The following is a 14,680-nucleotide window of genomic DNA, read 5'->3' as shown; positions in this document are numbered from 1 at the left end:
TTTTAAATTTGTATTTATAAAATATATATTAAGCAATGACACCTGCTAGACAATTAAGCATACTAGGCCAGGGTTGGTATTATTGCTGCAATTAATAAAAAAAAAGTGGATTCAATGTACTGTAACTAGTTAATTACCGTTTCAATCACTTACAGTAGCAATTGATTTTTGTGGCATTGTGATTATGTATTAGGCTTCCAGCAGGCATCAGCTAGTTGTAGGAAGCTTTATATAAACAGCCTCCCACAGATGGCCAATGACTGCAAATAATTATGTTTTTCTTAAATTATTTTTGAATGTATTAGAAAACATTAGAAATCCTTTAATACTTCTGTGGAGTCAAAATTTTACAGATTTCCTCCAAGGTTAAACTATGAGGTCATGACCTACATTTTAAATCCTGTTAAGCCCAAGACAGGTGCGGCGTGGCGCAGCATCTCCAGGCATTTTCATGGTGCACCTGGACACACAGAAGTGTTATATACTACGCGGTATAGTAGGTCAGTACCACACCGTCGACAATGTACTTAAACATATTTTACATCACCTAGGAGAACAATAGGATGCACACATAATAAAAAAATTAAAAAACCCTATATAAACATAATTTCGATATTTTATTTAACATCATGCAAAGAAACTACAAAATGGTATCTCAAAAGTCTACTGGAAACTACAATAGTAGTATTTCTCGTCACACTTTAATTCTATAGGGCTTGTTTTTCAAAATTGTTTTTCTGTCATCTATATGCAGGTGTATGAAATGAGCAATCTGAACTGCAAAGAAATATACAATCATTGCTGACAGCAAGTAGTCTACTACTAAAGTGTTAGAAAATATATCCTTTTACTGACAGTTACTTAGTAAAAATAGTAGTGAAAAAAGACAGGAAGGATGCTTATCAGGGGCGATGTATAAAATACTGACTTCCCTGTCCTTTTATAAAATATGGGAGGGATCAAACAGTTCAGGGTGCGTGGACATTCACAATTTTTCCTGGCAAGCACGTGTTGTCAGCACTTGGCTGTGATTAGATAATTCACCGGCGGTACCACGCAGTAGCCAGAAAAAAAAATCACTCTGGATTTGATTTGAGTGGTACCGCTCAGCATCACCGTGGAACTAGTGGTACCTAATGGTAGGGCGTACCTAGACGCGTTGGGGTATACCCCTTTCGTTAGCATCGTAGCCGCACGTTTTTACGGCAAAATCGCCACGTGCCCTGCCATGAGAACTATATATATATATATATATATATATATAATTTTAATACCTTTGCCTGCCAGAATTTTAGTGTTAGCTGTAATACAATAGGCTAAAAGCAGTCAGCCTGTACACTAGAACACAACAGTTTTTTTGGGTTTGTTTGTTTTTTTCTTAAATGGTTGATTTTACAGATTGCAATACATCTCTTATGTGATCCGGAAAAAAAAGGATTAGCACCACTTCTACCAAGAGGTATAAATTTCATTGAGCTTCAGAGTTCAAATCAGCTCCCCCCTTTGTTATCGTTTTAACGAATGTATTTAGTCATAACATCATCTAAAGTTAAAGGCAACCTTGCTCTCTCAACAGAGTTCCCAGAATAATGGTTGCACTACATGTACCAGTGTATTGGAACTCAGATGTTAGCCTGTTCTCTTACTACACACTGCCTCTAGTGGATGTTAGGAATACGTCAGTAAGACATAGCGCAGCGAATACCACATAGAACACACTGACGAAGTTTTACAGCAACAGTGCATCTGTGTTCTCTTCTTCTGCTACAAAAAAGATGTAACAATAAACTGTTTAAGTATATCTGTGAGCATTTATATTCAGTATGTTAACTATAGGCCTGAGAACCCCATTAGTCTGCTGCGAAGGAAAATCTTCTATTCAAGTAGTTTGCCTTTATCATTCATAAACTACCCTTTATATTGTAGTTCTGTAACATTGGCAGTTTGGTTTTTGTTTTACAAATAAAATGGTGCAAACTTGAGCACTGTGGTAAATGCTTCGTGAATATGACCCACAGTGTATAAAACTATAGATATTAGAGGCTTCAGGGGTGATTTGTTATGACATTCTTTGTTCAAGAAGAAAGGTCCATTCCAAAGCTTTCTTCTCTAACAACATGGTTTTTAAGTAAAGAAGGGTTTTTAAGGGTGTCCTAAACAAGGGGACGTGTCCTTGCACAGATGAAACAATAATAGCTACAGTGGGAGAAATCGATAAGATTTTCTGAGTGAATATACTGTACAGTTTTAATAATGCTCAAAAATTGCTATCAGTAAATTAGTTTATTTCTAAGGGATTTTTTTTTTTAAGCCATGTGTAATGTTTTTCTGAACAAACACAATAACATTAGGCGGTGAGGTTCAACTCTCATTAGGTTAACCACAGGGATCAGAAATAGATAGCGTGCTTAGTTGTTAACATATTCGGTTCCAATATTATCTTTATTTGACACAGAGGAAAATGTTAACACATAACTTTGAAACTTTGAAGGTGGAAGAACCAGATGATTAGCACCAGACCACTAAACTACCATCGTGGTTTGACAGAATCCTCTGCCTTGGAAAAAAGTCTACATTGTTAAAGCTTCCTTTACAGGGTAAGAAGTGTCTCATTTTAATAGCGTTTTCTTTTTTTTTCCTTTATGTTTTTTTCCAACCTTTGAGTGGTTCTAGGTTGTGTCGCTCCAATTGTGAGTTATATTTCCATACAGTAAATCTGACTTCACCTGGCTTTATCCTATTTGCTGGGACTGAACAGCCTTCCACATTCTTGTGACCTTTCAACCTCCAGCCCCACTTTGTTTAGAATGTAGAGTAGACACCTTAGCATCCTAGCTTGTAAACAACTGTACAGTTATGACTGATTGACCATTAAATATGGAAGCTACTTTTGACAACCTGAAAGAAAATAAACCAGTAGTAGTTCTTTATGAAATTAAAATGCAACGCATCTCAGCCATCCCTTACACAAACATTAATTACTGCTACATGTGTAAGTGAATTTGTTTGTTGGAGTGTTTAGCTGTGCATGTTATCAGGCCTCTATACGTCAGCACTGTTGTCAGAACCTCAATGGCTCTCGCTTCACTCCCTATTACTCGCTAACATTAATACTGATCAGATAAGGCTGCTGCTTCTCAAAGGTGCTGGCAGAATAGAAATGAGACGAAGGTTACAGACTGAGAAAACAACAATTGTACAACTAGGATGTTTCAGACAACGGCATTGAAGTTTGGTTTGAGGTTTGTAATACAATAGAGAAGGTCATGCTAACTGGAGCTTTATTTTTTCAGCAGGACTTCCCTAAGCTTTTTTTGTGCACAGTAACTGATAACCCCTACATTATTATTAATTTATTTGTTAGGCACCTTTATATTATATCAGACTTGCAGACCCTCAACAGTGCAAGTAAACAGTTTAATCGTGAAGTCTCACAAGATTTAGCAAGGTTAAAATGAAGAAATCTAAAAGCACCCTGTACAAGTTTATTCACTTCTTCTGTGGGAAGCACATGTTCCATGCACCAGAAAACCTGAAAATTAAGCCCTGGTTTGGTATCTGTTCAATCTTGGTGTTCCAAGTTAATTTCTTAACTGGGACCCCATCAATAAACATCTCTGTAATTACTTCATATTTCTCTCCATCCCTCTAATTCTGCTTAACAGTCTCTTGCACACTGATAGCTGTCGCTACCTTGAGGGAATGAGTCACTGTGATTTGCAAGTTCTTATTGACAGTGAAGATGAGAGAAAACTCAAACAGATTTGAGAATCTCTCAAGAGAGATTTATACAAACACATACTGGTACGCAACACATAGAGGCTAGTGTTTTTATTACATGAGAGTAGCTGTTATTTACTTCATGCAAATATTGGACTCGGCTTTCGCCAAGATAAAATGAGACAGTGGTGGGGACCAAGACGTAGCTTCACTGTAACATACAAGCCTTCAGTGCTTTTCCTCCAGGTAATGTGGATTCCCTATTGGCTCGGTGTTGATGGCTGAAGTGTAATGCTGGCTCCAGGGATGACCTATTTGCATGACCACACACAACGGTGGCAATGCTGTACTGAAAATATCGCAACTGAACATCTACAGAATCTTTTACCACATTTACCACATTTTTTCTTTTACTAAGCACTTCTTAATCTACAAACATTTTGACACGTTTACAGACAAGCAACAACTTTATCCCTTTACAATGTCAAGACTTTGCTTGGTTAATCGACTAACACAGGGGGGTACTTCTACAGGTCATAGGGGCTACGCAGGACGACTCAAATGCACAAATAAAAATACAAGAAAATAATGTATAAAAATAGTGTTATATATTCTCTAAAACACTGTGTATAATTATGTAATCTTTCTTTAGCAAATGAAAACAAATACACAAAATCTATCATGTCCACATTTTCCACCTGTACGCATGCACAATTTCGACTGAGCTTTAATAAAATAAAAAAATCTATAATAGTTAGGAATTATAGTTTTATCTTGAAATTATGTTTTTGATGTTGTAAACATTTTAAATGGTACACAATTATGCTGAGATGGGATGTAAATGGTAACGTGATAAACATTTAAAGACCACTTTATATTAAGTATAATGAATTTGCCGAATAGATAGTGAATATGAGTGTTTCTGAAGTGATTCCTTAATACTGTCTTAATTCTGTGCATCCAAAGACATGTAATTAAGTTCCAAATGTTTGGTATTCTGTCTTAAACCAGCAGTTTTTCAGCCCCAGACAGTTGTGAAAAATGATATATTAAATAAACAGGGGAAAAAATGTGTTAATCAGATTATTCTGCCTTTCATTGCAACTGTGGTACCATTCAGTGAGCGGAAATTGTAAAGGGTACTTTAGCTGAAACCTCCTGACAGAAGGGGTACAGTTTCAAAAAAAGGTTTAAAAGCTCTGGACTAACACTTTGGTAAATAATAACAATAAAGGGATAAAATACTGATTTACAAAATCCCCTATATCAACTGTACAGATTATTTATATATTTTAGTATTATGCTGGGCATCAACAAGACTACAAGACAAGAAGGTGAATATCTGGCTGTCTAATGCAGTGCCACAAAAACAGCCCCTGATCAAAGGGCTAAAGCTAATCTAAAAGCAGCATGTCACTTTAATCTCCACCACAGGTCAATAGAGAAAAAAATGTGTTAATGTGCTTAGTGGCAGGTTGCTGTTATTAACTCTCATAAGGACACTTCAGACTTTCCTGGTAACAGGGGGTCCAACCGGACCCCAGCAATAAAACAAAACATAACCAACTGGAATACATGAACAAATGAAAATGTGTATAAGAACACAAGTTACCTTATGAGGGTTAACAGACCAGCTGATTCTTGGCAACCACCTTCTCTCCACCTGCCCTCATCCTGATCTCTCCATTCACAGCTCTGATGCTGCCAATCTTTCAATCCCAAGAAGAACAAAAAAAAATCAAACCTCAGCAAAAACAGCTTCATTCGTCAGCTCCCCTTGCACCTCTCTCCTAACCCATTAACATATTAACCTCCACCCACTGTGACAAACAGTAGTTGTCTGTCATAAACCACACACAGCATTACATATAAGCAATATACATCACCCATGTTTTGTATGGCATTCAGACCCATGACAAGAATAGGTCCAATGCACAGTATCAGAACTGTAAAGGATGTATTGGAAAAAAGCCAGAGGCCAATGGGTCACATAGCAGAGCAACAGCCAGAACTGGAAATACAAAATTAGAGCAAAGCTGGAGCAAAGTATGGTACTATGACCTTACTGTTTAAGGGTGATATACGCACAAACTGACAGACACAGTAGAATGGGAACCTCCATATATCCCCAAACGCGGACACTCTCAAAAACAAAACAACATCCAAACCAAGATTCACCACAATTGTACAAGCAGTTCTATTGATATATGTGTGTATTCCGGCATTCATCCAGAATGGTGGAAAACCTTGTTTAGTAACTTAGCTCTTATTTATTTTTTTTAAAAATACATACCATATGTTTTTGTTCATCCCTTTTTTGTGTTTTTGTTCTTAATGGGATTATTGGAGAATTAAACAAATAAATAAAATATTTTAAAATTACTAATTGTGACAAAGATAAAATATTTTGATCATAACCTGAAAAGAATGAATTCACCAGAGACATTCTCTTCATCTGTTACACAACTGTGCTTGGGTGAAATCACAGCTACTACAGGGAAGAAATCATTGGAAACTGTTTCCAGAGGGAACTGGACCTTAGATCCATGAAGTATGGGCAATTTACTTTAAAATGTTATTTCAAGGCTACAGAGTTCAAAGAAAGTGCATTCCCCAGTTCATACCAATATACATTGTATATAAAAAGCAAATGTTAGATGGGTTAAATATACACAATTTTTATAGGGAAGGGTGCAATTCAGGATAGTTCCAAAATCTTGTATTACAAATCTATTACGCAAACTTTAAGCTCAGTCTCAGCGTTAACCTTACCAGTTTGTTATTTATTATACAATGACAGATGTCAAATGTTATTTATCCTGAATATGATGTTTTGGTAACAATAAATAATAATTATCAAATGGCATAAAGAAAAAGTGAAGGTCAAGAAATGTAATCTGTAGAAAACAAATAACATTTTACAGGTATTTGTCAGTGTCGTATAAACTACGCTTTTATTTAAATTGAATGCAAGTTGATTTTTGAGCTGGCTACCCCTCAGCGGAATGCTAAGCATGAGGGTATTTTTTAATTTTATTATTCAAGTACATTAGAAGCCAATGGTAAGAGTCTACAAGCTTCTTAGTGGCAAGGAAAGGATAATTAACGCCTGCTACAATTTTAAAATGAATATGAAACTGCATTAGCCCCTCAAGTCTGGGTGCATTTTTTCCTTTCTGAATAAAAAGTGCTAATGATGATTTGGAATAAAAAGCTTGGAGAACCTTGCACATAGTATCCTGGAACACAACGTCACGCTAAAATAATGTGGTCAGTGACAGGGAGCCTTGGACCTGATGGCATGGGGTGTTCAGCAGACATGCCAGGCCTCGTTCATTTGGAGGAGCTTTTTGTCCTCCATTTTACCAGCCTCACTCGAATCACACACATTTGAATGATCTGACAGCGGCACTTCTATGTTCCAGTCAGGACAATGGCAAGTATCGTGCTCCACTGTAACCAGGACAACTTTTTCATGAGCGCTATTCAAATAAATGCATAAATATAAAGCATCCGAAAGTCCTACATATTGATTTCAATGCAAGTCACAAACCTACCTGGAAAACACTTGAGGTCTTAATTTAATTTTAGTAAATCATTCATGACACCTTAATTCAACATAAAGTGATTCTATCCCAGCCAGTTATCCAAAATGCCCCTTAGGAGGACCCTCACTGAATCACTTTAACACATTCCCTCACATCCTCACTGCTAAACTGCTAATTAGTATACTTGTCTTTGAAATCGTACCCTGAAGAATGCCGATTAGGATACATATCCTTGATAAGAAATGAACCCACCTTTGGAATTGCACCCTGCGAAAGTGCTGTCAAGAACATTTGTCCTTGATGATGTAGCCAACTGGTCTGAGCTTACTTCAATAATATAACACAGATGCTAAGATGTACTTCTATTCTACAAAAAAAGCTCTAACCAACAACTGATGTAATTCTAAAATAGGCTGACATTCTGGCATGGCTAAATTTCACCATCCATAGCTAATCACCACCACCACCACCACCACCCCTACCAGATACTACTATGATATGATGATGTGTGTTACACACAATGACACACAAGACCCCTGTGTAGGGACACATCACTGCAGAATTTTGTTTTAGAATAAATTTTATTATTGTTTTCATAAACAACCAACATTTTTGCGGTAAACGCCTGTCAATTATGTTTTACAAATTACTGTGTGCTGGTTATATATATATATATATATATATATATATATATATATATATATATATATATATATATATATATATATATATTAAATGGAAGTATCATTAAGTGGTGTTGTTTGAGTATTACAAAATCTAACCTAACTTCATACCATTTACTCCTGCTCTGTGTGGATGTGTCAATATTCTTCCAACTTTTGAATCCAAAGAGTTTAAAAAAAAAGGAACTTTTGCTGCTGCACCATCTCAGTGTGTCTACAGCTAGCACTTTTCACCATTCACTAAAGCCACAAAATTCCTTGTTCATCCCACTTCCCATTAAAGATCACTTGTGTTTCTCTTCTCTACTGGCTGCCCAGTTCTATTAAATATAAAATTTAAAACCCCCAAAAAAACAAACAAACTGTTCTTGTCTATGGTCTATCTAATTATATTTAAGTTTCTTTTAAGCACTACTGTATGATTGAGTGTGGAAAGTTATGCATGACTTAAAATGAATCTTTATGAATAAGATGCTCTAGAAAGTTGTTTTATTGACATCAGCGACGTGCTCTATGGACACAAAGCAAGAATGGAATAAGTACAGGGGTCACAGAGCTTCCTAATCCAAAAACCCATAGCGTCAGATCACTGTATCCCTGCAGAGAGGTACATAAAGCCAGGGTGTTTTTGTTTGTTTGTCAGTTACTCTACCTTCTAAACCTCCACCATCTTCATTCCTTAAGAGGCTTATCTTTTGATACGGTCCATACCTGCTCTTTGGATGAAACAAGGGCTTATGTAACCATTGTTGTTCCTTTGATAAATACAAAAACTAATCAAAAAAAGGGACCTAATCCTTTTCCAGCAAGCTCTTTCTGCAGCGGCCTGTCAAAGAAGATGATGGACTGACGTCAGTTAACATCTTGAATAAATACAGATGTTGAGAGAGGCCAAGGTCATAGTGGGTGACGTCAATTGCATTGCTGCATACTGTCGGTTCTGTACAAAGCAGAGCATAACGAAGATGTTACTTTTTAAACCCAAGTCAATCAACAACATTTCAAGCAATTGGAAGTTTAATCCAAACAATTCAAACAGATTCACACTTACTTAGAGGTACTGTAAAACAATGACACACTTTCAGAAAGCAGGTCACATGTGGATCAACTAAAGCTGTAACGAATGCCTATAGTGCTCACACTTATTTACATATCTCAGATATGTTCACTAACAGTGGAATGCAAAGATTTGTTTCAAGTAAGCACCCTGGTTGGTAAGGTCAACCTGTTGTGATTTTGTCATGGATAATGAGGTTCATAACAAGCCCTAAAATCTCAAACAGCAGTTCTCTCAGGCAGAGGTGTAAATTTGGCGCTATGGCGCTAGATTCTAGCGCCAGGGTACATCGTATAGCAACATTAAATTCTGATACTAGTAGACATGTTTAATTTCTGAAAAAAAATGTTTGTTTGTTTTTTTATTCCTTAGCAACTGTAGATGTTTATAGTTTCTGTCACAAAGACAGCCGGAGTCTGGGACGTCAGACCAGAAATAGGAACCAGGAAATAAACGACAGAGAGGTGGAGTTTGGTGGAGCTGAGCGAATGGTCTCGCTCAGCATTTAATAATTGAATAGACTGTCAGAAAATAAACAGTTGTAAGAGAAACAAAAACACAGGACACAGCACTGGTAGCCAAAATAAAACAGACAAACAAAACTGACTAACACTAAACAAAACACGGTGAGCAGATATTTGACTTATTATTCCTGTTATTATTATTATTACCACTATCTCCAATACCGTTCTCCACTCACTGAACACACAACAACCCAGAGTGAGTGAAACATGCTGCTTTTATGCAGCTGTACCGAGACTCGATTGCTAATCAATCATTCAATTGGAGTCGCGGTGCAACTGCACATGAATTAAAAAAGTGCAATTCCCTGTGCTCACATATTATTACATTTTACTTGCATGTGAATTACTGTGCAATCCTTGAACCTAAATATAAATACACATTTTAAACACTCGTGTTACACAGACCCGTTTATATCCCGTGTACCAATGACTATACACCAACATTAACACATAACATACAACACAAAATACACACAGGGTAGGCACTTTGCCACATTTCTCATTGGGTCTGGACTACTCACATGACCCACCCACCCTCATCCACATCCACATCCACAGGAGAGGGGAATAATAATAATAATAATAATAATAATAATAATAATAATAATAATAATAATAATAATAATAATAAAGCTCCACCTACCCACATTCATTTTAGAGTACATGTTTGTTTATGAAAATTCAAATAATATTACAGGCTGCTACAAGTCTTGCCATGGATGAGAGAGATGAGGCAATTTCCTTTTTACAAAATATAAAGCAGGTAAACATGGTTAGAAATATGGGTGTGATTGTATTTGGGGAACACTTTGTTAAAAATATTTAATGTAACACAACTAAAAACTAAATTGAAGAGGTTCTTATGAACATCCTAAACCATTTTAATAATTAGCCGCTACTTTGACTGAAATCCGAAAAATGGTTGGGTGTGAGGGTGGAAGGGCGGGTGTGAGGGTGAATCAAGCCCCCAAACCGAAGCAGCCACAGCTGAAGAAATGGTCGTTTCCGGAAGACAGCATAACAATACATTTTGACTAGGTTCCATTTTCAGCCAGAAGCACAAAAAATGAGGAAGTCTTTTTCTCTCTTTGTTCTCACCAAATCCGAATCAGAAAGTCTCCAGCTCAGCTGACAGGATCAGGGTAAGCCATCATGAAAAAACTGGTAAGACAGGATTGCAGAATCAGTAGGCTTGCAGACCAAGATTATTCCCCTTTGCCCCTTCCAGGCAAGCAGATTACAGATCTTTATATTGATGGCCATTATTTGAGTGTGCGTGTGTGTGTGTGTATGTAATATATATATATATATATATATATATATATATATATATATATATATATATATATATATATACTCAATTTAATTTATATATATATATAGAAGAATGAAGGGTGACACCAAAAAAATACATTAATATCTTTCTATTCATCTTCCCATAAAAAGCAAAGATTTATATTCAGTTTTAATCAAGGAATTATATGGAATGCTATGGTGATATCACTGTTGTGGTTTTACAGCTGATATAACAAATGTTTTCATCTTTGGGAGTACATGAAGTAGGACTGATCAGTCACAAAGCCGTTCTTTATAAACTGCAACACTGGGTTTTACTGAACACAAGGGGAAGGTAGGTTTTAGTTTCTGAACTGTTTTAACAGCAAGCTGGAACACATAAAAAGCATTGCTATAGGTATTCCACATTCTATTCCAAGAGTCCCCTGGCAAAATCTAAATCTAGACATTTTTAATTACTGAGGTACACGATAGGAGGTTAAAGATGCAGATAATTAATTTCACTTGACTTGAAACACTAAACTATATGGTGAAGTAGACAAATGTGTTGTGATAAATCTTACAGCAGAGAAGGGAGCAAAGCAGAATAGAGAACTGTATGGTCTTTCATTAAAAAGCTCACAGTAACTTTCAGATAATAACAATGGTAAGCACAGACATAAAACCAACAAAGTACATCAAGATTTGATTTGTGGAGGATAAAGAGGGTAAATATAAAGAGAAATAAATGTGAGCTCATTAAAGGAATCGGTATTGAGGGTCTCACACAGAATTACAGACCATGAATTGAGGAGATACGAGCAATGCCTGCTGATGTAATTTTTACCTCTTACTTCTGGAACTATTATTGATATCTATTGCAATCTTTTTTTTTTATGGCTTTTTGAATGACATGCATCAACTGTTTTATTTGCATTTTACTTTTCAAGAAATACAAGTATGTGTACTGTAGTTTTGCATGATGAAGTTAAAGTTTTTGTATATAAATATATTTTTCCATAAGATCCTTGGCTTTTTTGTTGACAGCTCAGAGAGTAAAATTAGGAATTTCTTTAACAGCATTTTTAGTTAACCCCTTTATCCAAACCAGTCTACCATCTGGCACACAACTGTGTATATAATGTTGTTTCTTGAATATTGCTTGGAAGTCAACAGATGTTGAAAATACTTTAAAGGACAATAGCTTTGGTGAGTTGATCAATTACCAGATCTACTCTTGTCAAAGCTGGGGCTATAAATTACATTTTTTACAAAATGTTACTGATGTGCTTCTGCCATAAATAAGTTTGAAATGACTTTGGATCAAAGATAACAAGATATAGAAAAGACATATTACACAATATATAATGTATCGTATTAATTCTGTTAGTTTCAGCACAAACCCTTGTAAACTGTGTCTGCACCATAAAATCCAGGATGCATTAAAACAGCAAAGGAGAATCAGGTTAATAACGTGCAGATGGCAGGCTCCGATAGTAACTGATAATGATTTTTGATTGTGATTCAAAAGGAAGACTTTAGCACAGACCCTGGTCGAGCACTGCTATGCCGAAGGCTCAGTCCAAATAACAGGATTCCCAGGGTGTCTGCAGTCTGTCCAGATTCTCTACTAAACCTGTATTGTTGTATTTTTTGACCTTGTTTTTCTGCCTTTTATAAATAGTTTTCTTTAGCTTTCAGTGGACTCATTCCCTGATTCTGTTGTGTAGCGCTATAACTGATTTCTAAACATTTTAAAAACAGTATCCACTGTTGGATGATTTCTGCACTGGAGCAAAAACTGGTAAAGCACCTACATTGTAGTCATCTGCATTGTACAACAGGAGACAAACTTATTTTTCATTTTTGTAAAGTATTAATTGGAACCAGAAACTTATCTGTTTTGTGCAACTTTAAGGATACAACAATTGATTGCCAGATCCTTTTATTGTATCTAAAAGGTGGGAAGGGAAATCAAACCAGTGACACTTTGCTTCACAGATTTCACAAAAGATGGAAGTTAACACTTCAAACTGCAATCAAGAGCCTCCTATAACACAGAACTAGAGCAAGTTGAGGATGCGGTGTTTGTAAATGTGTATGCACTGACCTGGTTGATGATAAAGATCCCATAGTCAATCTTCTGTCGACGAAGAATGGGGTGGAGATAGTGCAGCCAGTACTTGAGATGGTGGTCTCTGTGCCGGTAAGGGATGATAATGGCCACCTTCTGCTTGGCTTTACAATCCGGAGGACTGTACTTCCCCCCGTTTGTCACGTCCGGGTTCTCCTTCTGCACTCTCTCCAGCGTCATGGCAGAGCTGAACTCGATAAGCAAGCGGCCAACTACATAAACAAAATCATAGGAAAGCAGGTTGTGAGAAATGGCTATTACAGTGGTGGTCATTCTCAAGTTTCATTTTGCTCCAGCAAGAACCGTAACATACAAAAAGCATAGCACATTTAAAAATGCCCAAACCATTTAAAATATTATCATGGCTTTGTTGGCATGACTCCTCCCAGTGACCACCAGATAGTGTACCACATCTACTTAGTGTGGCAAGGGATATAATAGCTCCAATTTAAATCACAGTTCGAACCATTCCAGGTTCTACAATGAGATTAATTGGATAGACCGCATGGAACTGTATTTAATTTCCTTCATAAAAAAACGGTTCCCTGTCAAAACTAAGGTATTATTACTCTGGCAGCAAGCATGACCTGTTGTAGAGTCGGGCTCATTAGTTGCACATTAAGAAGAAGAATTAACCTTTAAAGAACCATAACCATTTAAGGCTCAATGCTGTCTGCCTAATTACAGGTATCTTGCAATTAGGTTTCTTCGAGCCCAGTTCTGAAGATGAATGCTGTATGCATACTGGCAATATGTCATTATAATAACTTGCATGTCAGCATTCTTGCTGGTTATAATTTAAAGCAGCAAAAAAGACATGATCAGCACTTAATCAACAATTATACACTATCGCAGAAATTGCTGTATGTCCATTAATTCATGAGACAAAAAACGTGTGGGTCATCATTACTCTTAAGCTGTAACTACTGTTTACTGTTTGCTCTTTTTATGTTAACTTTATAAACTTGCTACAGACAATCTAAAGCTCTGTAGATTGCTTGGTCCTGAGTATTTCCAGATCACTTTTAAACCCAAACAAAAAGAAATACCATTTGCTCGACTACAAAATGAAAACATACTTAAGGTTGTCAATAAAAATGCATTTTGTTTCATGGCCTTGGTTAGCCCTAGTGCTTCCAAGTTAAATTCACTACTATAATAACTTCTTCATAAGGTGCTATTGAAGATTTCTGCCAAATGTGACAACAATCTAAAAACAACAAATACTGACCCTGAAACAATTCTCTTCCTACCGAGCCAAGGTTTCTAAAAGAAATATAAGCATTCAACCTCAGCTGAATGACACGTTTTTGGTCTGTTTTTTTTTACTCACCCAATTAAAATACAAAAAATGTGTTTGTCCAAATACATCCAGATAATTATTTATTCCTAATTGTTACAATTACAAAAAAATAAAATGTAATCAGAACATCTTGAAATCCCATTAATTCTATCAATGTACATACAGAACGGTTCAATTCTCGGGGGAAAGCTTCCTAGATTACTGTTGCAAGAAAAGCATATATCAATACAATGGACTGCAATTGCTCAGGACTTTAAGGGCATGTATTTGAGGGTTTGCAGCATTCATGTTTTGTAATTATTTTGAAAAATAAAAATAAAATAAAGAAAGTTGCAGGGATCAATTTCTAACAACCTGCTTTAAGTAGCTGTATACACTACACTGCACTCAGGTGCTAAACTACTGCAGGTGAATCAACATTTGACTTTTTTTTTTT

The 14,680-nt window shown here is 36.2% G+C and overlaps 1 protein-coding gene across 1 annotated transcript in view; it reads right to left on the bottom strand.

Annotated features, from left to right (window-relative positions):
- b4galt2 (UDP-Gal:betaGlcNAc beta 1,4- galactosyltransferase, polypeptide 2) overlaps positions 1-14,680 on the bottom strand; it is an 86,330-nt gene that overhangs the window by 24,236 nt on the left and 47,414 nt on the right. The window contains exon 3 of the mRNA XM_041277023.1: positions 12,918-13,153. Coding sequence (XP_041132957.1) covers positions 12,918-13,153 — 236 coding nt within the window. The remainder of the gene's footprint in view (positions 1-12,917; positions 13,154-14,680) is intronic.

This window comes from Polyodon spathula, chromosome 18, assembly GCF_017654505.1.
Source record: "Polyodon spathula isolate WHYD16114869_AA chromosome 18, ASM1765450v1, whole genome shotgun sequence".
NCBI lineage: Eukaryota > Metazoa > Chordata > Actinopteri > Acipenseriformes > Polyodontidae > Polyodon > Polyodon spathula.
The sequence above is the reverse complement of the archived record's forward strand: the minus strand, read 5'-3'. Positions and strand labels throughout refer to the sequence as shown.